Genomic DNA, 25,215 nt, shown 5'->3' with positions numbered 1-25,215 from the left:
GCATTACAAATAAACATTTTAAGTCTCTCTCTCTCTGTGTCTCGCGCTCTCTCTCTCTCTCTATCTATATATCTATATCTATCTATCTATCTATATATATTTGCAGGGAATTTGGAAAGAATGCCATACTCTGCATGCTTTCCCGATTTATTCGTATGTAGTTTATAGCTACTCTGAATAAAATTCAGATCCTGGATGTTTAGCTTAAAAAGAACACTGCTCCTCCCTGTATGAGCACCACTCTTTAAAAGCATCCACGAGTCATGTAACAAGGACCTACTTAGGAAAGCCAGCACCAAACCCAACAATGCGTACTAGAACATCAATAAACCTATTGGAAATCTAAAAAGACAGATTAATACAGATCCATCCTGCACAGTTAATGCTAACAGAAAACTATGTCCCAAATTCATAGGCGCAGAACACAGACAGACCCTCACATAGTACAGAATAACTAACCACAAATTAAAAATAGAAACACACAGAAAAATATTAAATTGAATCCCCAAGAAGCCATAATGCAACACTAGAGAAAGAGAAAAAGTGCTATCCCGCTGTACTGTGCAAAATATAAAGATAATAGATGTAAATTTCAGAAACTGACATATTAGAATCACTACACAGTTGTGGATCTTTCCTTCCCTCTCATACACTCCCATGTTCAACATCTCTGTCCTCCTCCCTTGCACCCTTAGTCCAACCTCTCTTTTCTCCCTTCCCCCATGCAGCATTCTCTCCCATGTCCAACATTTCTGCCTCTCTCTCACTATGCACTCTCTCCCCCCTCTTTTTTGCCCTGAGACAAACAACTCTCCCTTCCTCCTTTCCACCATAATTTTTAACATTTCTCCCTCTCTTGCCCCTCTTCTTGCAGTCTTTCTCCCTCCTTTACCCCAAAGTAACATTTTCTCTTTCTTGCCCTTCTCTACCCCTTTGCAGTTTCCTTCCCACCACACTTATAGCTAACTCTCTTGCTGGCATTGGGGAAGCAAGCTGGGTTCCCTCAGTCCCTGCACCTCCTTCTTATCACTCTCTGCTGGTGGGCTTCAACAGATCAGAGTCGGCAACAGCCATTGCTACAGGCTGCCTGCTGGTAACCTGGAAGCCTCTCCTGTTCTGCGTCTTGCCCGGGTAGAAATTATAATAGCAGCAGAGGAAAGGCTTTTGGGTTACCAGCAGGCAGCCTGTAGCAATGGCTGCCGCTGACTCTAACCAGTTGAAAATGGCCAGTGAGAGTGAAGAGAAGGAGGCGCAGGGACCGCAGGACCCAGCCTGCTTCCACCAGGTTCTCTGCTTTTGGGCATGTGGAAGGGCTGGGTTGCCAAACCCGTCCATTGCTACACTTCTGCCCCCTTCCTCTGCTCTGCCTGCCATCCCTCATGGCTCTCCATCCATCTATCTGTCTTTCATCCTTGCCATCTGTCTCTCACGCCTACCTCCCACCCCTATGATGCAACACCGACCTGACCCCTGCCCAGCTCCCCCCACACCCCAACCCCTGGGTCATACCTTACCATCCTTAGTGGTCTAGTGGCTTCTTCAGGAGCAGAAAAGAACCTGACTCTTTCCTGCTGCCGGTCCAAAGAGGTTCAAAATGGCCAGCAAAACTTCATGGGTAGCCTCGAGAGACTCTAAGCCATCTAGTCCAATAGTCCATCCTCACGGTGATCAATCCAGAATCCAGGTCACTAGTATCTGGCAAAAACCCAAAAAGTACCAACATTCCATGCTACCGATACAGGGCAAGCAGTGACTTCTCCTATGTCTGTCTCAATAACAGACTATGGACTTTTCTTCCAGGAAACTGTCCAAACCTTTCTTAAAACCAGCTATATTAACCGCTCTTACCACAACCTCTGGCAACGTGTTCCAGAGCTTAACTATTCTCTGAGTGGAAAAAATATTTCCTCCTATTGGTTTTAAAAGTATATCCCTGTAACTTCATCTAGTGTCTCCTAGTCTTTGTCATTTTTGACAGAGTGAAAAATCAATCCATTTGTACCTGTTCTACTCCACTAAAGATTTTGTAGACTTCAATCATATCTCCCCTCAGCTGTCTCTTTTTCAAACTGAAGAGCCTTAACCTTTCTAGGCTTTCCTCATACGAGAGGAGTTCCATCCCCTTTATCATCTTGGTCGTTCTTCTTTGAATCTTTTCTAATTCCACTATAACAATTTTACACATGCCTTGGGTTATAAGTTCATTCATTTTTATGTCATTATTAATCTTGGGCTAAAAGTTCATTAATTTTGTGCCATTATTAATCTTAACATTTTCATTCCCAGGTGCTGATGTTGTCAAGAATGATGGTATATATTCAAAATACTTGTTTTCTTTCACTGAGAATGGTAGACACAGCTTGAAAGTCTATGCTCAAGGAACAAATAAAACAGTTATGCTAGGACCTATACAGACTTGGAATCATGCCATGTACGTACCAGGTTACATTGATAATGGTAAGTATCGTTTTATGCATTTAAAAATATATAAAGAGATTTCTTTTACATATTGTTGGAAATATTTGTCATAAGCGCCAGTTAGAGCATCGTGGAACCGTCCCCTCCACCTCCCCGCAATGATTGCGGCAGGAGGGATTCCCAGGCCCTCCTGCCTGAAGCTGTCGCGACACCCCCCCCCGACCACCGAATGTTCCCTGGCAGGAGAGATGCCCAATCTCTCCTGCCGCGATCCCCCGAATCTTCCCACAATGATTCCCAGCAGGAGAGATGCTAACTCTCTCCTGCCACGATCTCCCGAACCTCCCCTAATGTTCCCTGGCAAGAGAGATACCAAATCTCCTGCCGACATTCCCTCTCCCCCCCCCCCCCCATCAATGTTCCCCAGCAGGAGGGATGTCTAATCCATCCTGACAACACCAACCCACACCCACCCCGACAATGTTCCCCGGCAGGAGCCCACAACCTCAGGGTGCTGAGGCTGTAGCTCTAACTACTGCGCCTGCAGCATCTGAGCTAATCAGTGCTTTAGGCCCCTCCCCATCCATCACATGATGCACCAGGGAAGGAAAGGCCAACCGTTTTGGAGTGGCAGGCCTACGATCGGGACGGACTGAGCTTCCGTCCTGCTCCAACATCTCTAAAAAGGTACCGGAGGGGGGGGTCAGGGGGAAGGGGACAGCGGGGGACCTCCGGTGGCAGGACGGCATGGGCATCTCTCCTGCCTTTTTGTGGGGAGGGGAAAGAGGGAGGATAGGGGATGCTTGGTGGGGGTGCCTGGGAGTGGGCCTTTCGGTGGCATGAGGAAGTAGACATTTTTGTGAGAGGGAGAAGAGGGAGGGTAGGGGATGCTTGGTGAGGGTGCCTGGGAGTGGGCCTTTCGGTGGCATGAGGAAGTAGACATTTTTGTGGGGGGGAGAAGAGGGGGGGTAGGGGATGCTTGGGGGGTGCCTGGGAGTGGGCCTTTCAGTGGCAGGAGGGAGTAGACATTTTTGTGGGGAGGGGAAAGTAGGAGGGTAGGGGATGCTTGGTTGGGGTGCATGGGAGTGGGCCTTTCAGTGGCAGGAGGGAGTAGACATTTTTGTGGGGGGGGAGAAGAGGGAGGGTAGGGGATGCTTGGGGGGGTGCCTGGGAGTGGGCCTTTCAGTGGCAGGAGGGAGTAGTATTGCTGTCATGGGGAGGGGGGGGTGAGTTGCATTGGCAGGAGAGAGTGGGCATCCCTCCTGACGTTTTTACTGGAACAGGGGGAGGCAGTTCGCATTGCCGGTTTGTCGGGGAGGGAGGGCTGTCATCGGCAGGGGGGATGCTTTCTTTCTTTTTTCTAATGGGACAGATATTGTGCATGTGTAACATGCACAGCATCTGTGCCCTTTAAAAAAAAGGTTGGATCGGGAAGCCATGTTAGAGCATCAGTCGCTCTACTAGTTTACATGGCATTTTAATATTAATTAGCTTATTTGCATGATTGGATCAGGTAATGAGCAATCATGCAGAAAATCTGGCGGTGAGCCGTTTTCTGCATCTGGCCCTTCTACCCTTTGCACTAGAATGTTGATTTATACTGTACTGTTGGTCAATGTTGATTTGTTCTTTAGGTACAATACAGATGAATCCACCAAAGCCATCAATTATTGATAATGAAAGTCAATTTAAAGTAGGAGGCTTCAGCAGGATAAGTACAGGTGGCACTTTCCTGGTATCTGAAGTGCCGCAAGAATACCTGACTGATATGTTCCCACCTTGTAAAATTATTGACCTTGATGTCAGAACAGAAGAAGATAATTTTCTATTGTCATGGACAGCACCAGGGGATAATTATGACCAAGGAAATGGTAAGTTTGGCTGGAAGCATTTATGGTTTCATCTTAATTTCCAAATTTGTATATTATTGGTATTAGATGTACATTTATATACAGTGTTCCCCCGGTCGTTCACGGTCAGCGGTTTGCGGTCCCGGTCATTCGATGTATTTTCAGACCGCGAACCGCCGACAAAGAGAGGGCAGCGGGAGAGGCAGGAGAGAGCAGCCGGAGCGCCAGCGAGTGCAGGAAATCACTCGCTGTATGCTCCAACCGCTTCTTCCTGAACTAAGTCGGGCCTTATCCAATCAGGAGCTGCTTTGACACGCAGCTCCTGACTGGTCAAAGCAATATCTGTCTTTTTCGATGAGTCTTTACATGTCATCCCCTTCCCACCCCCACAGTATTTTTTTCCCAGATAGCAATTGATATGTATACCAAGTTTGGTTGAAATCTGTCCATGCGTTTCGGAGTTATGCTGGAACATACATACATACATCCGATTTTATATATATATAGCTGATGCCCCGGCGTTGCACGGGTATTTAATTATAGCAATAAAACTGTAAATGGATTCAAATAAAGATACTTTATAGTGGTGAATGAAATTATTTTTTTACAGCTTAATAAAAAGTACAATATTCAAATTATAATGTGAAATATTTGACAAAATGAATACAATACAACTAATGCAAAACGTGATTATAAACAACATTTTTAGTTTCACCTCCAGGAGCAAGAACATATAAATTGTTGGGTGAACCCACCCTTGAGCAAGCAACATAGAGTTGTGGGCCGAGAGACCCCCAGAACATATCACCCCAGGTAGTGAGGGATCTGCATACCAAGTTTCGTTCAAATCGGTCAAGCCGTTTTTGAATTACTGTGAGAATGGCAGCTTTTTACTTTTTTCCATTGACATGAATGGGTGAAATCTGATGTTCTGTTTGTAGCTCCGCCCACGTATGCAGGTGGGCCGCGAGACCCCCAGAACATATCATCCCAGGTAGTGAGGGATCTGCATACCAAGTTTCGTTCAAATCGGTCAAGCCGGTTTTGCGTGATCGCGGCACATACACACATACATACCTCCGATTTTATATATATAGATATATTGCATATCATTGTATGGCCAAAATAGCAATCATAACAAAAAAAGAAATCTTAAATTATGTTTCATTTCTCAAAGTTATAATTTTTTTTTTTTTAAATCATTTTTGCTCTTTATTTTTTATTTGCAGCTACAAGCTATGAGATCAGGATGAGCATGAGCCCCTTGATGCTACGAGACAGCTTTGAGGAGGCCATCTTGGTTAATGCCTCCAGCCTCATCCCTCAGCCTGTTGGCTTTAAGGAAATGTTCTCCCTGTGGCCTGAAGATTTAGCACTGGAAAATGGCACTGTGACTTACTTCGCCATACGTGCCAGGGACAAAGCTTCTCTCCATTCAGAAGTATCTAACGTAGCACAGGCAATCGTGTTTGCTCAAGCAAAGGACATGTATTCTTCTTATATTGCAAACACTATACAGTCCAGCATTTCAACAATGCTTTTCATAGCTATTGGATCGGTCGCAAGCATTTGTCTTATTATAGGTGTGACAGTTTGTGTGTTAAAGAAAACAGATTTTTGGCATGCTCCTGACTCTATGCCACAGAAGAACCCATATGCAGAAGATGAAATGGAGACTGTTTATTTGACCCAGTATTCAACATTGTCCATACTAGTGTCATCTGATTCTGACCAGTCAGGATTTTCCACATCATTTAAAGAAGGAGAGGATGAAGTATAAATGCAGGAAGATTATGGAAATGGAAGGGAAGTGAAGAAGATGGTAAAATAAATAATTTTAGAAAAGTAAAAGGAACAGAGAGAGAAAGAGAGAGGAGGAAAGAGATATTTGTAGTAAAGGAGTGCAGATGCTTAGCAATGAGGAACTAGGAGGAATATTAAGGGTAGCCAGTGCTAAAAGTGGGCTACTACATAGTAGCACTTTATGAGGTGTCCCATTTATAATTAGATTAGGTGAAGCAGGGGTGTAGCCACATAGGGGGGACTTGGGGGCTTAAACCCTATCAGAACACCAGTGCATCCTTATACCTTGCTGGTGGGGATGCTACAGTGCCACCGCTCCCCACTCTGAGCATGCTAGGACTTCTCGCTCATGCTCAAAGCACACAAAAGAAATCCCGGCATGCTCAGAGAAGGAATGAAGCAGCAGGGAATGGTGAAGGAACTGTAGTAATTTGGCTGGAGAAGTTCAGCATCCCTTCCACCAAAGGTACCATTAGCGAGCCTGTAGAGGGGGGAGAGGACTATGTTGCCCCCCCTCCCTTCAAATTGCAGGGCTGGCTATGCTACTGAGTTGAAGGCCATGAGACAGGAAAGGAATGAGAGACTAAGTGGGAGAGGAGGGCTGAGGAGACGTGGAAGTAAGAGAACATGGTAAGATCACATGAAATACTTTAGTACACAACTCTGAATCCATTAGAGACCAGGGTGTTCTTAAGGCTTACGACTTTGAAATTTATAGCTCATTTGGAACATCTGCCTTATCTGGCAGGTTACTAAGGGGCACATTTAAAAAAAAAAAATGTCCAAAAAGTTGGCAGATGGATGTTTTTTCTCACCAAACCCTTCCAATTTGCTATTTTCGAAACCCATTTTCTAGACTGATTTCTATGTTGCTCATCTGCAGTGTGTCTAAATCTTGAGGGGGCCTGTTAGAGGCGTGGTCTGGGCAGGACTAGGGTAGGCTTATGATTTGGATGTTTTTCTGCAATAAATATTTTAAAATACATTCAGGGCACAATGTAGACATTTGGAGCTAGACCTGTTTTAACGGTGTCAGGTCAAAAGCGCGCCGGGACAAAGGCGCGCACAGACAATTGAGCGCAGCGTGGGGGTGCGCGCCGCACAAAATTACTGTTTTTGGGGCTCCGACAGGGGGGCGTGGGGGGAACCCCCCACTTTACTTAATAGACATCGCGCCGCGTTGTGGGGGTGTTGTGGGAGGTTTGGGGGGTTGTAACCCCCCACATTTTACTGAAAACTTCACTTTTTCCCTGTTTTTAGGGAAAAAGTTAAGTTTACAGTAAAATGTGGACGGTTACAACCCCCCAAACCCTCCATAACGCCGGCGCGATCTCTATTAAGTAAACTGGGGGGGGCTCCCCAACAAAACCCCCCATCGGATCCCCTAAAAACTGTAATTTTCTTTGGCGCGCACCTCCGTCTTGCGCTCAGTTGTCGGCGCACGCCTTTGTCTTTCGCGGGGTTGTCTATGAACCGTTTAACAATGAATAAGTGCCAAAAACATGCCCAAACTGACCAGATGACTACTGGAGGGGTATAAGCATGACCTCCAACACATTCCCCCAGTGGTCACTGACCCTTTCCCATCCTCCAAAGATGTGGATGAAACAGTACATGCCTGCCAGTATGACAGCTTCAGATGTTATGACCAGTCCTATTAGAGCAGCAAGCAGGTTCCTAAATTATCCTAGTGGGCTATTTCATAGAGATAAACCATAGAGATGGGGACTCGGGCCATACTCCACTCAAACTACTACTTATGGTGGCATCTTGGAGTGGCAATCCCTTAATACAATGCACAATGAAACACAAAGCCATGTCAATGTCCAAAGGTCTTGGAGATTTATGCTATATTTTGGTTACAATTTTCCTGTGTGTGGTCATTTTATTTTCTAGCAGATGAGGTTAAAATAGTATCATCTGAGGGGCATACTTCTTAGAACTGGTCTCAGGGTTTGAGTCATATGCCTTCTATGTGAATTGGTAGACATGAGCACAGATTCAATCTGCTTGCTTTTACCTTATGACTATCTTTTCCCCTTTTGTGTTTTTTTCTAAACCTCCCTATATTGAGGACTTCATGGATTTATATTTTTGAATTTTATTAGTATTAATTCATTGCTTGTGTTTTTATATTTCTATTTTCTTCTACAAATCTTAACTTGCAATTTTGTTTGAAAGTTACTAATATTAAATAAAAGAAATAGTTTTAAAAAAGAGAAAGAGGTATAAAATCAATGGAAAGTTTTACTATTTAAATGCTGTATCCTATTCTTATTCCTCAGGGGAAATGACCTAACATAAATTCTAAGAAGAAACTGGCCTACCTGGAGCTTTTGTTGTCTGCAATTCAACAAAATCCCTGCATTTCTGATATATCTTAAGCTGACTCAGAATACAAATTATCTGCATATGCTGATTATACTACATTCCTCCAATCCTCAAACCTCTTTGAAATAATCAGTACAATCTCCATTTTCTCAACAATTTTTGGATACAAAGTAAATTGGAATAAGACAGAACTAATGCCAATAAATTAGTACTTTGTTCCTTTTGCTATTCCTATATATCCATTAAATAGATCACTTCTACCAAGCACCTGGCTATTTATATTGATACAGATCTTATTTCTTCATCTAAAATCAACATGGAAAAAAGTGACCGATAAAGTTAAAGTGCATTGCTTCCCTGGTCTTCCCTTCATCTGCCATATAGGGTAGATTTGATTCTTTAAAAATGATGATTGTTCCTCTCTCTCGAACAAAGGAGATTGAGAGGGGACATGATCAAAACATTCAAGGTACTGAAGGAAATAGACTTAGTAGATAAGGACAGGTTGTTCACCCTCTCCAAGGTAGGGAGAATGAGAGAGCACTTTTGATCCTGTTTGTATGTTCCCCTGCAATTGCTAATAAAGACAATTTCAATAAAAAAATAAAATAAAATTGAAAGGGGATAGATTCTGTACGAACTACTGGAGCGCTGGTCTAGGTCCTGGCAACTCAGCTTCAATGCCCAAAAATGCAAAGTCATGCACCTGGGCAGCCAAAATCCATGCAAACCTTACACTCTTAATGGCGAGATCCTAACAAGAACTGAAGCAGAACGAGACTTAGGGGTGATCATCAGTGAGAACATGAAGACTGCCAATCAAGTGGAGCAAGCTTCATCCAAGGCAAGGCAAATCATAGGTTGCATATGCAGGAGTTTCGTCAGCAGTAAGCCTGAAGTCATTATGCCATTGTATAGATCCATGGTGAGGCCCCACCTGGAATATTGGAGGCCGCATTACCGTAAGGATGTGCTGAGACTGGAGTCGGTCCAGAGAATGGCCACCCGGATGGTCTCGGGACTCAAGGATCTCCCGTACGAGGAACGGCTGGATAAGTTGCAGCTGTACTCACTCGAGGAACGCAGAGAGAGGGGTGACATGATCGAGACATTCAAGTATCTCACAGGCCGCATCGAGGTGGAAGAAGATATCTTCTTTTTCAAGGGTCCCGCGGCAACAAGGGGGCATCCGTGGAAAATCAGGGGCGGGAAACTGCACGGGGACACCAGGAAATTCTTTTTCACTGAAAGGGTGGTTGATCGCTGGAATAGTCTTCCACTTCAGGTTATTGAGGCCAGCAGCGTGCCTGATTTTAAGGCCAAATGGGATAGACACGTGGGATCTATTCACAGAAAAAGGTAGGGGAGGGTCATTGGGGTGGGCAGACTAGATGGGCCGTGGCCCTTATCTGTCATCTATTTCTATGTTTCTATGAACTTAAAGAAGTCCTTCTTCACCCAGAGAGTGGTAGAAAACTGGAACGCTTTTCCGGAGTCTGTCATAGGGGAAAACACCCTCCGGGGATTCAAGACAAAGTTAGACAAGTTCCTGCTGCACCAGAATGTACGCAGGTAGGGCTAGTCTCAGTTAGGGCACTGGTCTTTGACCAGAGGGCTGCCACGTGAGCGGATTGCTGGGCACGATGGACCCAGGGTCTGACCCAGCAGCGGCAATTCTTATGTTCTCAATATGTTTCCATCATTATTCTCTTTCTGATTTTATACTTCCTTGGAATTACAAGACTATGTTACGCAACTTTCCATATTTATTATTATACCACAAAGCTTTTTTACTATGCCAAGGTTCAGTTGGCTTGTTTCAACAGATTATGAATCCTCTCAGAGGTGGTTACAAATTGAAAATGCCTTTCTAGTATCTATCCCATTATTCAGGACTCCCGGTATAATACTCCCTGTCTTGCTTATTGCTAATCTCATGATTGGAACCACGTGTACAATTCATAAAGATTTGAACCATGTCTTAGTAACCCCAAAGTCTTGCTATCACTCCTTATGGAATAATCCCTATATACTGATAGAGGGGGAAAAAAGTTTCCTGGATTTTAGCAAATTTTTTGATTTACCTGATTCTCAGTTTTATAGATGGTTAAAGCTTACAACATCAGTTAAAAAATCTGGAATATCTCTTAATAATATGAAAGAAATTCCTAATGTAATGTAATGCTATAGGCCATTCACGTCTCTTGTTTTTACAAGTTACTTACATTTCTAAATTAAACTTTGAAACACCTGCTTATGTGATTAGAAGCAATCAAGTCCTGAGCTCAGAGGGGGGAGGGATGGCAATCCAATTCTGATTTGGGCTACTCAGAAGAAAAGGCAGAAGCCCTTTGTGGTTCTTAACAGAGACAAGCGTAATGCTATTTAGCTGCCCAGGAGCCATTTCCAGCCAGCTAAATAGCACTGAACATTCTTTCTAAATATTCATAAAGTACCCGTGATCTCTTCAGTTTAATATGTTAAAGATATGATAGTTATACCCTCTGTCTGTGTTAATTATTCAATAGTCCCCTTTTCTTTGCCTGTTCCTTTTTTTTTTTAACTTTTTCAAGACTCTATGGGCTCCTTTTACGAAGGTGCGCTAGCGTTGTTAGTGCACGCCAGCCAAAAATCTACTGCCTGCTCAAAAGGAGGTGGTAGCGGCTAGCGCGTGCGACAATTTAGCATGCGCTATTCCGTGCGTTAAGGCCCTAGCACACCTTCGTAAAAGGAGCCCTATATTCTTTAGGTATATCTTGCCTTTCCTTATTATGGAGCTGAGTTTAGATGATAATTTTCTAGATATGGAATGAAATGTGTATCTCCTTTTGACTATTTATATTTGCTATTCAAGGTTTAGAAATAATTGAAATACTTGACGTATTATTGTCTGAAATGGCATAAATTAAAAAATGAACCCCTAATGGATGTAAAATCATCTGGCAGTCATGAATCTGAATAAAAACTAGTTTTATTTGACTGTTTAAAAGTACATAAGTACTGCTGTAGACAACATTTTATAATTTGTCTCTACAAAACATTCAGGAAAGAACTGAAAACTATACTATTCAAGAAATTTGTCAAATGATTCTAACCAGACCATATTGACCCTTCCCAGATTCCGACGTGTACTATATCTATCAACCTTGTAATATCCTTGGGAATGCCCAGGCCAGTTCTTGTAAACCGCCTAGAACTGAAAGGTATTGGAGGGATAGAAGACACTAATGTAATGTAAAGCTTATAAGAAAATATCCAGAGTAATGAAGTTCTTGAGTATGTGTAGTTCAGAATTATTGAGTACTGATTTTGTTAAAGCAAAGAATATACCGGTAGCCCTCAAAGCATTCCATAACCTATGTTTTAAGTCCAGGTTTGCTCTATTTTTACAGGGCATATAAATTTTATTAGGATACAAATTTTGAAAAGTTGCTTCAGACTGTTCAATGTACAACATGAGCAAAGATAAGATAGTGCTTATGTGTAAGGTTTCAGAACAGAGACATTACTACAGACTTCCTGTTCATTGAATATAAGGGGAAAACCCCCCAGAGCATTTTTGAAGCATATTACTTCCTCTATTATTTCAGCAGATTTGTATCCTGTCTGGGGGGAGGGATAGTTGAAATAAATAAATAAATTTAAATAAATGTATATTACAGTGAGCACTGAGATTATTCTAGTGATATATACAACTGAATTTCTCTTTGGACTTTCTATGTCACAAATAGCTTCCAATAACACATTTTTTTTAACTGTGCACACATGCTTTTCTGCATATACTGAATAACATCCATGAATATTTCAAGTACTTCAATTTTAGGTCATTCATTCCAAGGCACCCAGATCTAGAAATGACAGGGTTTCGTAAAATATGGTTTCTCCCCAACTCTAAAAGTAATGGTGCTGTCAATACCTAACAAAAAGCCAGGGAATACAAGAAACATCTCAAGTATGTACGGAAAGAGATCTGGGTTTATTTCACAGCTTTTTAAGCAACAGTCCAAGGTGAGTTATATTGTCCAAGAGGCCACAAGGGAAGGAGGTTGGGCCGGCGTGAGAGATGAACTCCGCCTCCCAACGTGCCTTTCGGTGCGTTACCTAAGGCGCAAGCCAAAGGTGCGCTCCTTTGCACAGCGACTGACAGCAACGACTTCCAGCAAAAGAAACAAACTAACATTCAAACAAAACCACACCACCCCACTCAACAACTCTCACAATAGTCCAGCGACTCAGTCAACCCTATCCACTCACCACAAACACCAGACAGCCCTCAACCTCCCATCTCCTCACACACACACACATAAAAGCCCTCCTCACCCTCTCCATTATCCCCAGCTCCACCTCAGATCTTCAAACCCTCAAAATGAAATCCCCACTCACCCAAATTTTCCCAATACTTTGCCTCTCCAGCTTGGCAGCAATACACTGCACATCCTCCAGCAACAACTTCCACCCCTCTTGACACCCTAAGCAAGAGTTCAAGACCCCTAGATCCCCCAGTGCCTGCGAAAAGCTATGAAACCCACCAAAACACTATCCCTATACTCTGGAACAAAAAATCAATAACAAAAGATAGCAAAAACAACCCCTCGTCAAGCCATACATCAATCCACAATCTGTAAAACAACAGCATCAAATAATGGAAAAAAACCCGCCTCCATCCCTTGCATGTATGTCAACGCAAGATCGGTGGTAAATTATTCCTCTTAAACGATCTAATCACAACCAACAACCTAGACCTCTCATTCATCGCGGAAACATGGCTAAAAGACCTAGATAGCCCAGAATTCCCCCACCTCTGCCTTCAAGGGCACAATATACTTCAATTCCCTAGGATACACAAGCGAGGTGATGGCCTAACGATAATATGCAAAAGCTCTTATATCATCACTGAGTTAAACTCAGCAACCCACCCAGATCTGGAATACATTGTTTGTAAACTTGAAGACAAGCCCAAGTCCACATTTAACAACATTGGAATCCTACTGATCTACAGACCTCCCCCCCCCCCCACCAACTCACAACCAAGCTCCATCCCTAAAATGATAGAAATAATAACAAACCTGGCAAGCCAACACACCAAACTGCTCATCCTCTGAGATATCGACCTCCCCCTCAAATCTACCGATAACAAAGATGTCTCCAAACTCAAAACATTGCTTGAAGACTGCAAAATCACTGTCATACCCTCGGGTCCCACACATGAAAAAAGGACACACCCTAGACATACTTGCATCTGCCCCCGCTAATCTTACAACGAACATCAAATGTACTCCAGTACCATGGACATACCATTACCTACTAAACTTCTGCCTAAACTTCACAACTGAGAACCAGAACAACAAAGCCACCAAGGAAGTGAAACTAGTACCTCCCTTCACAGAAAATAAATTTTATACAGGTGACAAAAAGAATTAGAAGAAATACAACGCAGTCTTAAAAGCACATTATATTGTTGGAAGGACAAGAAAACTGAATGTAGACTGCTTTAATATTTAAAACAGTGCAACTACTACTACTATTTATTTCTATAGCACTACCAGACACACACCGAGCTGTATATTGAAACGCAAGAAATAGTCCCCTGTTCAAAAGAGCTTATAATCTAATTATGACAGACACAGTGGACAAAATAGTGAATCAATTTAAGCTGCTCATGTAGGGAAATAAAAAAGGATGAAGGGCTAGAGAGGGTAGAGGACTACAGAGGGAATGATAAACAAATATGATGCTTTACCAGTTGGTAGGGTTAAATGCAACTTTGAAAAAGTGGGTCTTCAGCCTGGATTTGAATACTGCCAGAGATAGAGCTTGATGTACCGAACCAGGTTGTTCCAGACATATGGCGCAACAAGGCACAAGGGATGGAGTCAGGAGTTGGTGGTAGAGGAGAAGGGTACAGACAAGAGAGACTTGCCCAATGAACAGAATTCCCAGAGTGGAGTATGGGAGAGAATGAATACACTTGTAGGTCAATAAGAGAAGTTTGAACTGTTTGCGGAAGCAGACAGGGAACCAATGAAGCAACGAGGAGAAGGGGTCACGTGAGCATAATGATACTGGCAGAATATGAGGCATGTAACTGAATTCTAAACAGATTGAAGGGGAGAGAGATGGCTAAGCAGAAGACCCACAAGATGCAAGTTACAGTAATCCAGGCGAGAGGTGACTAGAGCGTGGATGAAGATCTTGGCAGCATGCTCAGAAAGGAAATCCCAGATTTTAGCAACATTGTATAGAAAGAAGCAACACATTTTTGCGGTTTGCTGTATATAAGAAGAGAAGGAAAGAGGTAAGTCAAAGATGAACCCGAGGTTGCGAGCTGACAAGACAAGAAGGATGAGAGTGTTATCCACTAAAATAGAGAATGGAGGAAGGGGAGAGGCAGGTTTAAGAGAACATAAGAATTGTCATACTGGAACATACTGAAAATCTATCAAGCCCAGTATCCAACCCAGTGGCCAACCCAGGTCTCAAGTACCTAGCTAGATCCCAAGGAGGAAAGATAAGGAGTTTAGTCATGGCCATTATTAATTTTAGATGGTGATGAGACATCAAGGTAGCAATGTCAGCCAGGCAGGTTGATACTCAGGCCTAGATTCTCATAGACATTTCAGGCATAGAGAGGTAAATTTGTGAGTTATCAGCATAGAGATAGTACTGGAAGCCATGAAGATTAGTGAGCCAAGGGAAGAAGTGTAGATGGAAAAAAGAAGAAGTCCCAGGATAGAGCCCTGAGGTAAGCCGACCAATAGCAGAATGGCAGCAGAGGAGGATCTTCTAGAGCACAGTTCTTCAACCGCCGGTCCGCGGACCGGTGGCGGTCCGCAGAAAATTTCTGCCGGTCCGCACAGGGCCGGCGAGATCAAAGTCGGCAGTTAAATTTCCTGCCGACTGCGGTTCCTCCTGACTGCGGTTCCTGCTGATTAATGATCCTCCCAGCCTCAGGCGATCAAGATAGGCTGCCAACGTCGGGGCCTTCCCTTTGTGAGTCTCGCCTGTTCGGAAACAGGAAGTTGAAACAAAATAGGCGGGACTCAGAGAGTGAAGGTCCCGACGTTGGCAGCGTGTCTTGATCGCCACCCCTGCCGAGTTGCTGAAGAGGGCCGCGGGGAAGTTGCGATTAGACCGGAGAGAGCTGCAGATTCAGGTGCAGGTGGAGGGAGATGGTCAGCATGTACGAACAAGATCCTGTGGAGCCTTCACAGTGGCTGTCTCCCCTCCCACCAGCTCTCCAATTTGCCAGGGCAGTGATTTACCGGCAACTTCCTGCAGGCAAGTACCGAGAGCTGCTGGAAGGGGAGGAAGCCACTGTAGGAGGCTGGGAAGGTCTGGAAAAGGGAGAGCTGTTACTGGACTTGAAGGGAGTTAGAAGGAGAGATGCTGCTGGGAGGGGAGGAAGGAAAGGGATGGGAAGAGAGTTAATGTTGGATAGAGGGAGGAGGGAAGGGAGAAGAAGGAGAGATGCTGATGGAAGGGGAGGAGGGAAAGGTATGGGAAGAGAGTTAATATTGGATAGAGGGAGGAGGGAAGGGAGAAGAAGGAGAGATACTGCTGGGAGGGGAGGAGGGAAAGGGATGGGAAGAGAGTTACTGTTGGATAGAAGGAGGAGGGAAGGGAGAAGAAGGAGAGATGCTGCTGGGAGGGGAGGAGGGAAAGGGATGGGAAGAGAGTTAATGTTGGATAGAGGGAGGAGGGAAGAGAGAAGAAGGAGAGATGCTACTGGGAGGGAGGAGGGAAAGGGATTTGAAGAGAGTTAATGTTGGATAGAGGGAGGAGGGAAGGTAGAAGAAAAAAAAGGAAGGAGGGTAGGGAGAAAGAAAAAAGGAAGGAAACAGCTGGCAGGAAGATTACAGGAGGGGAAGGGGGTCAGGGTGGAATGGAGAGATCAGATGAGAGAAAGGGGAGAGAGAGGAATGAGAAAGGGGGTCAGCAGAGAAATGAGAGCGGGATAAAGATGCTAGATCTGGTGTAGGAGAGATAAAAATGAAGAAGGCAGTGAAGCTGGAATGAATGATGTAAAAAGGAGAGAGGAGGATGGACAAGGAAGAGGGGCATAGAAAGAAGTCAGATACATATGGAAGGGGGAGAGGCAGACATTGGATGGAACGGGCAGATGCTGGAAGGAAAAGAGTGAAAAGAAGATGAAAGCAGAAACCAGAGACAACAAAAGGTAGAAAAAAATAATTTTATTTCTATTTTGGCATTAGAATATATCAGGTTTGAATTATATATCCTACTAGAGACATAACTGGGGACTGCAGTATTCTGTTAGCATGATATTTCTATGTAGCATTCTATAATAACTTGGCTTGTTCAGTTTTCTTGATAGTAGAGGGGATATATGTAAAGGGGAGGGGAGACAGGGGTTTTGTTGGTCCATGCTCTGTATATTTGTATTTATAAAATCAAAATTGTTCAGAATATTATTTCTTTTTATACTTTAATAAAATACGTTCAATATAAAATCATAATTGCGGCTTGTGCAGATGGGATCAGATAGTTTGCGGGGACCGAGCTCGTGGAGATGGGGCGTAAACGGGGTTTTTAAATTTTAGTCCTAGTAGTTTGCCGGTCCACAAAATAATTATTTTATTTTTGCCGGTCCACGGGTGTAAACAGGTTGAAGAACACTGTTCTAGAGCACACGCTAAAAGTGTGACAGGAGAGAGAAGAAGAAAACAATGAGATAACAGAGCCTTGGAATCCAAGCAAGAACAGCATATTAATGAGTAGGTGGTGATCTACCGTGCCAAATGCTGCTAATAGATCAGGGAGGATGAGGATGGACTAGAGACCTTTGGATTTAGCCAGGAGCAGGTATTGAAGACTTTAGCAAGGGCAGTTTCCATAAAATGGAAAGAGCGAAAGCCTGATTGAAGCAGGTCGAGAATAGCTAGAGACGAAAGGATGTCAAGACAACAGCAGTTAACAACATGTCCAAGTAGTTTAGATAAGAAGGGGAAGAGGGAGAAGGGGTGATAATAGGGAGAAGCAGATGGATTTTTGAGGAGCAGTGTAACTATGACATGTTTGAAGATGGGTACAGTTGCAATAAAGAGCGATAGGTTGAGGATATGGCAGATAGTGAGGATGACAGTAGAAGAGATGGTGATCAGTAGATGGGTAGAGATGGGATCAGAGGAACAGGTTTGGAGGAGGAAAGAAAAATGTGTAGTTTTCACCTCCGTGATCTCAGAGAAGGAAGAAAAGGCATCAGGGGTCGGCAGAGGGTCAGTGGGGCAGATGGGAGGAGGGAGAGGCAGAGCTAATTTGGCAAGAACTCAAAGTTAATCATGTAAACCTTGCCATGGAAGTGCTCTGCCACAGTCTGTGGAAAAAGCAAAAGAGGAATCGGAAGTGAGGTCACCCTGAGTAGAGAGTTGAGTGTGGCAAAGAGACAGCGAGGATTGGATCCAAGAGAATCAGACAAATGAGCATAGTAATCTTGTTTTGCAAGTGAAAGGGTGGATTGGAAGGAGGTCAGTAGGAATTTGAAGAGAACAAAGCCAGTATGAGCATGGGATTTCAGCTAGTGACGTTCTGCCGATCGGGCATAGGAGCATAAGTAGCAGATCTTAGAGGTCAGCCAAGGCTAGGATCTCACATTATAACTATTTTGTCATTATGATCATGGTATTATGTAGTTAACCTGTAACCTGAGGTATTATGTAGTTAACCTGTAATGGTACACTTGAAGAGTCATTCTTTTCCCCTATAATTATCACCATCCTCTTAGATAAATATTCATAAGGCACTCCAAAGTCTTGTAGTAAAAGGTACTGTTGATAAGATTCAAAGTAAACATTATAGCAGCATATATAGCCCAGTTGAAACTTTGCTCTGGGAAGAGTACGATTGGTTGAGAGAGGAGTAACATGCTTTTCTTTAAGAGTATTGTCTTTCTATGGGCCCTTCAGCTGCTCTCTGTGGTGGAAGGTTCCATGGTGCAGCTGAACAATGGCGGCTATGAGAACATTGTTATTGCAATTAATCCTAGCATACCCGAAAATCAAAGAATAATTGACAGTATAAAGGTAAGAAAGAAATTGGAATATTTCATTTGATAATAGAATGATTTTTATGATGAAAAATGCTTTTACACAACTTTTACTTTCATTTTCTTATTCCGTACAATAAACTAAAACTAAACTAAACTTTAGGCTTATATACCGCATCTTCTCTATGACAATAGAGCTCAGCATGGTTTATAAAAAAATTAAAAAGAAATAAATACAATACGAATTAGGGATAATATAGAGAGAAATCCAAGGCATTTTTTTTCCAGTAGTGATAGGTTTTCCACAAAGCAATGAAAAGCAAATTATTTCAGGCTGGCTAAAAATTAGAAAATGCTGCTAGTGTATTACATAAATAAGTGCACAAGAAGTAAGCGGCCAAGGAGTAACAGTGGTTCAGAAGCAGCAAGGATACCTTTTACATACAATGCGAGAGATTTGGCTTTTATTTCTAAACTAGCTTCTGCTCCTTGAATTTGTTGGGCTTAAGGATGCTAAAAAAGTACAGTAGTTCCTGTGAGAGAGGGAGTGATGGCAACTGAATATTAGTGCCTCCTAGTGGCCAGAATGAGTGCACAAATACCTGGTTCCAGAAGAAGATGTAGTCTATGCACTCTTTGCCAAAGACTATAGGTGCAATGCATGGATAATGGGTGGACAAGCAGAAGGTGGAAAAACTAAACTAAACTAAACCTTAGGTTTGTATACCGCGCCATCTCCACAAGCGTAGAGCTCGGCACGGTTTACAGGTTTGGTTGAAAAGGAGCTACAATGAAGGGTTATAGGAAAGGAGCTAGGAAGATAAAGAGGGACAAGGAACCAAAAAGCGGGAAGTGTTAGATTTTTGAAAAGAGCCAAGTTTTCAGGTGTTTGCGGAAGGATTGGAGGGAACTTGAAACTATGAGCGGGTATGTGAGGTTATTCCAGAGTTCTGTGGTTCTAAAGGGGAGGGATGTTCCTAGTTTTCCTAAGCGGGATATACCTTTTGCAGAGGGGAATGATAGTTTCAGTTTTTGGGAGGATCTAGTGGAATTAGGGTTAGAGGAATTCTAGAAGAGTGGGATAACGGGAGGGAGGATGCCATGTAGGATCTTGAAAGCTAAACAGGCACATTTAAAGAGGACTCTGGAGTGAACTGGGAGCCAGTGAAGTTTGGACAGGAGTGGGGAGACGTGGTCGAACTTGCCTTTTGCGAAAATAAGCTTGGCCGCGGCGTTCTGGATTAGCTGAAGTCTATGGAGTTTTTTTTTAGTTAGGCTTAAATAGATGGAGTTGCAATAATCCAGTCTAGAGAGGATGGTGGATTGAACAAGGATGATGAAGTGAGAATGATGAAAGTACGATCTCACTTTCCTCAGCATATGAAGACTAAAGAAGCATTTTTTTACCAAAAGAAATACAGAAAATCCTTTGTCGCTCTGAATGAAGATTCGTGATGATATAGTTCCAGGAGAGGACATGTCCACTTAAGGTGGAAGCCAACTGTGCCAGAGAAAGTATCTGGGCTAAGAGGAAAGCTAACCTACCACTTCATTAATAGGATGGCAAACACTCTATTCCTCAGATTCTATATATGACACTTTGAGCTGCATGCTCTCAATTGATTAATGAGCCCATCAGCACTGATAATGACCACTAACAAGCAATTATCAGCACTAATTGGCTCTAATTAGAATTTATGCATGCATCTTTTTAGGTGTTTTCTATAAAGGGGTGCGTGTAAATTCTAATGTGTGGAACTTAAAAGGGGCCATGGCCTGGGAGGGGCATGAGCATTCTGAAAATTTACGCATACTGCTATAGAATACATCTAATCCATACCTAAGTTCAGTACAAGGATTTACACCAGGTTTTAGTTGGTGTAAAAGGTAGCGCCTAAATTTAGTCACGGATCCCAGCACTAAGGGCTAGATTCACTAACCTGCCCGATCGTGACCGATCCGTGTACGATCCGGGCAAGTCTGATGGATTCAGAAAGCAGTAATATTCTAATGGGGCGATCGGAGGAACGCCACCATCTGCCGACACAGATCGCTAGTGTGCAATCCCGACGCATGCGCAGACCATCTGTAGATAGTCTGCGCATGCATCTAAGACCCGTCTAAGTTGCAACTTTTTTTTTTTTACTTTTATACTTTTTAGCTCAGTGAGCCTGTGGTTTTAACCCGCTTTAAATCCACGGGCTCACTGTGTAGAGAAGGGCAGGAGAAATTCGGGGGGAGAGCAGGGCGGCAGGCGGGAGAGATTTGAGCGGCGATTCAAGGGAGAGCAGGGCAGCAGGCAGGAGAGATTCGGGGCAGCAGAGAGCAGGGCGTGCAGAGAGCAGGGCAGCAGTGGAGCTGGAGAGTTGGAAAGGACGTTTGCTACTGGTCCCCAGCAATCGCTTCTTGGGTTGATCAGCCATCCCAGTCAGATCGCAAAATTTGTTTTGTGAATTGCGTCCCTGCCTTCTTTGCATGCCATTCCCCTCATTTTCATGCATGGATCAGAATCGGATCAGCAGAGAGGTAAGTGAATTGGGCCGGAATAAAATCGGGTCTCAAACTGATCGGTACACAATCGGTTTGCTTAGTGAATCTAGCCCAAAGTGCTATTTTGTAAGCTGCACCTAATTTTAGATACGGTGTAAAGAATAGCACTAAACAGTTTTCTTCTCCACTGATTTTTTTTTTTATGGCCCTTAAAGAAAGATGCATGGTCACAAAAACATCTAAAATAGACATTTTCTAGTTAACAAATAACCATGTTTGGCACTTGATTTTTGGACTTTTTTTTGCAAAACATTCAAAATCAGATTTGGAAATGTCCCTCCACCTATTATATTTCTGTTATATGAATATTCTACTATACAGTTTTAATGTATATTTTAATCATACTGTATCATCATTGCTATCATTATTTAATTTACCTATTTCCAAGCTTACTTCACTTATCAATTAAGAAGCAAAGAAACAGGGAATAGAGACATAAATTGGTTATGTTTATAGAAAAACTAGTCTTGCAGAATATTACATTCCTTAAATTTATGAATTAAAAAACTTACACAATGGATTTTGAACAATATAAACATGTCAGAAAACATTTCACAAGTAGGTGATCAAAAAGTTGTTACCTTTCATCACTTAGGAGAAAATTCTATATATAGCAAGGTTCAAAATGTGTATTGTGCTAACATATGGCCAATTATTGGCATCAATTAAGCCTATTAACCAATTAAGTTAGGTGCCTACATCGGCTAGGCATACTGATGTAGGTATGTTTATTGTAATTGTTACTTTCAAAATTGTATTTTTATATAAACAGCTTAATACATTTGTCTAAGTGGTATATCAAGTGAAATAAATCCAATTCAATTGAAAACCTAACTTTAGGCACACTTTATACAATCTGGGGGTAATCAAACAAAAAATCAACAGATATCCTGTAACAAGATTAAATAAGACACCGATTGGTTTGGTCACTTTTATAAAACATTTTTTTATCTGCCACAAGTAGTAGAAGAACACACAAGGCAACAAAATTTTTTTTTTCGGGAATCATCTGACAGCACAGCACATTTTTCTAAATCAGTTTTTCATGCTGATTTCAGATCTGTTATTAGTTTTTTCAGTCACGTAAACTTTTAAAGTCATGACTAATGTTCGTTTATAGCATTTTAGCATATAGGGTTTTAAGAATTGCATCAACTTAAAGAAATGTTGCCATATCTTCAGTCCAAAGTCAAATAAGCATACAGCAAAGCAAAATTATACTGGACTGTGTCACTTAGCAACCAATTTTTCTTCAAAAATGCTTAGAGTATAATTTATTTTTGTGAGTTGTGTCTGGATTGTCATGGCACAACATCCGGCAGTAATCAGCCATCATACTCTCATTCCAGAAACCTTGGTAGCGACACTCCATTAACTGAATGTCCTGGTGAAAACATTCTCCTTTCTCGTCACTAACCATACCAAGATTTTCCAGAAAAAAGTCAAGATGTGAGTGCAGAAATTGGTTTTTTTAATGACATGCGGCAGCAAAGTTTCTGATATGAGTCAAGGAGATTCTGAAATCCTTCCTTGTATGAAGGAGACTTATGGTTGCCCAGAAAGGTTTCCACTAAAAACCATTGAAGAGTCCATTGATGTCAAGACAAAAGCACAATGAGCCATTTACAGTGAAGAATGTTGTTAAGTTATGATTCCTTTTTCTGAAATGAGTTATATTAGCATCTTTTGAAGCAAGTGCTTTTGCTTAAGCCTTGAAGCAAGAAGTTTTGCTTTTTCTTTTGAAAGATTTAGATCACGAATAGGATAATTGAGCTCAGCTTGTGTATAGGTCTCTGGTTCTGAATCTTCATCATTCACATTGGGATCAGATAATTCTGGATTGTGACCAGCTGCTGCATCATCATCACATTCCTCATCATGTTTCACAGAAGCAAGTCCATCTTGTGGAGGTACAGGGATAGGCAGTGAGTTATCATGAGGAACAGGCTTAATAGCAGAATCCAGAGTAGGATATATAATTTTGTGTTTAGTTTTAGCTGAGAAACCACGTGTGTTCACAAGGCAAAGTAGCAATCTTTAATATAGTCTCGCGGTTCTCTCCATATCATTGGGATTGCAAATGACATCGCTGCCTTTCGTCAATTGAGCCAGTCACAAAGTCCATTGGAACAACTGGCACAGATGATATGTGGAACCCAAGACTTATCCTGGTCACCCAGTGGATAGCCAAAGTACAATTTGAATACCTTCTTCAGATCTACGGTAATTGGACAACATTGTGCTTTCGTTGTGAATAAACCACAGACAACAGAAACTATCTGGATGATTAGTACAATGTCTTGGCAGGATAAAGACTGTTATTAATCACTGTAAATAATGTCTGTAGCATAGAAAAACAAAGACAACTGTCGTTAACCCTCCTTATACGTTTATCCTATAAACGCCCAATTAATGTTTATAATTATGTATAATGAGCCTCATCACAAAAATGTGATGTGCTAGTGAAAAACTAAACACAGATTTGAAATCAGCATGAAAAATACTACAAAACCTACCCAACATTAACTCTGATGAAAATGATTTGTTAACCCGTGTTATAAAAGCTTTACAATATTGTGCAGCGGCTCTTGCCTGAGGAAACCTTATTAAAATACCAAAAAAGTGAGGTAGCATATCACAATGTTGAATGGTATTCGATAGGACCTAATGTTAAATGATGTACAATAGGACCCAACATGGTCTGTGTTTCAGCATAATCTGCCTTCCTCAGGCGTTCATATGTCTTTGCCACACCTCACTGTGTGTACAGCAGTATCAGGCTTCTGAGAAGAAAAACAATGAAAATCCAGTGGTGAAACAGTGTTTTGTCAAAACACTTGATTACTTGTATTTTCAATTCTGGTCTTGCCCCCTTCCCTCCAGTTGACTGAGCAGATGAAACTGAAGCACCTGGTTTCACTGCAATACATAATGGTTTAAAGTTTTCTAACTCTGTAAATCCTGAGTAGATAGAATTTCAGAAACAGCTGGAACACAATCAAGGTTCCAGATTTTTTAACTCTTTGTCTGCTGTATGCTTGCACTTTCCTCCAATTTCAGAGTTTGCTAGCACTTCTTTGTCAACCTCAATATAGCCACCAGGCAGAAGACCCTGATCACATACAACTGATTGCTATTACTGTAATGTAATTTGTCTATGTCAAGATACACCCGTTGTATGCGTATATACCACCTTGCGTAAATCTTTTCATAAAGGTAGTTAATAAATCTTAATAAATATTTATTTCCTTATTTCCAATATTAGAGTATGATAAAAGAAGCTTCCACTTACTTATTCCATGCAACTAAGAAGCATGCATTTATCAGGAGTGTAAAAATTTTAATACCTTTGACCTGGCCTCCCAAAAATTATTCACCAGTAAAAACAGAATCATATGACAAGGTAAGTCTGCTGAATATTTTTTTTATCTTAAATTTTTATAGGATAATATCATTAGTACAAACACCAATAAAATAACCAAGTATAAATAAAATATTGACTTGTTCCTTCAAGAATAATCGAACCAGGTTTTAGATGTATTTAAAAATGACAGGCCTTCACAGTGCTGCAGTTCGCCCAGAGCTAAAGGGGACATTTTAGGAGGAGTGGTGAGGGCCGGATTTGGGCAGGATGTGGGCCGACCTAGATTTAGTCGTACTGCATGTATAACCGAAAGTTTTACAACACTGAACATAAGAACATAAGAATTGCCGCTGCTGGGTCAAACCAGTGGTCCATCGTGCCCAGCAGTCCGCTCCTGCGGAGGCCCTTCGGTCAAAAATCAGTGCCCTAACTGAGACTAGCCTTACCTGCGTACCTGCCTAAACGAAACTTGGACGTTGTGACTTAGGCCATCTAAAACCAGGTCTAAGTCACAAGAAGGTATCCAAAGTGACAAGATAACCACTGTAGGGACAAAGTACAGACCCCTACACACTCCCCCAGTGATCACTGACATACACACACCCCCCCCCCCCGCCATAAAAATCATAATAACAACTTTACATATCTGCCTCCAGAACATCAGCACCTGGCATAGGAAAGCCTAGTAGAGCTGCACAGAGGCGGCTTAAGTGGTCTGGGGGGTGGGCTAGTGAACCATGGAGAGGTGGACCCAAGATCATAAGCCACTCTAACCACTGCATGCATAGTGAAACGTGCACCCCCCAAACCCTTATGTACTGCCATATAAGTGGCACCTGCAGCCATAAGGGCTATTGGGGTGTTAGACAGGTGGGGCTCACCATGACCTATAAGGT

The 25,215-nt window shown here is 42.4% G+C and overlaps 2 protein-coding genes across 3 annotated transcripts in view; both read left to right on the top strand.

Moving 5' to 3' along the window:
* The window catches only part of LOC117346367 (calcium-activated chloride channel regulator 2-like), a 56,194-nt gene extending 47,231 nt beyond the window's left edge, over positions 1-8,963 (top strand). Inside the window, exons 12-15 of one of the 2 annotated variants that reach the window (XM_033915802.1) lie at positions 2,287-2,457; positions 4,053-4,289; positions 5,498-6,090; positions 8,357-8,963. In XM_033915802.1, the coding sequence (XP_033771693.1) occupies positions 2,287-2,457; positions 4,053-4,289; positions 5,498-6,048 (959 nt within the window). In that variant the 3' untranslated portion in view covers positions 6,049-6,090; positions 8,357-8,963. Of the gene's footprint in view, positions 1-2,286; positions 2,458-4,052; positions 4,290-5,497; positions 6,651-8,356 lie in introns of those variants that run through there. The other variant, XM_033915801.1, reaches the window with a different exon arrangement.
* Positions 8,964-18,283: 9,320 nt separating this feature from the next.
* The window catches only part of LOC117346368 (calcium-activated chloride channel regulator 1-like), a 62,569-nt gene continuing 55,637 nt past the window's right edge, over positions 18,284-25,215 (top strand). The window contains exons 1-2 of the mRNA XM_033915803.1: positions 18,284-18,442; positions 24,221-24,358. Coding sequence (XP_033771694.1) covers positions 18,284-18,442; positions 24,221-24,358 — 297 coding nt within the window. The remainder of the gene's footprint in view (positions 18,443-24,220; positions 24,359-25,215) is intronic.

Source organism: Geotrypetes seraphini, chromosome 12, assembly GCF_902459505.1.
Source record: "Geotrypetes seraphini chromosome 12, aGeoSer1.1, whole genome shotgun sequence".
Taxonomy (NCBI): domain Eukaryota; kingdom Metazoa; phylum Chordata; class Amphibia; order Gymnophiona; family Dermophiidae; genus Geotrypetes; species Geotrypetes seraphini.
Note: the sequence above shows the minus strand (reverse complement) of the source record. Positions and strands in the feature narration are given on the sequence as shown.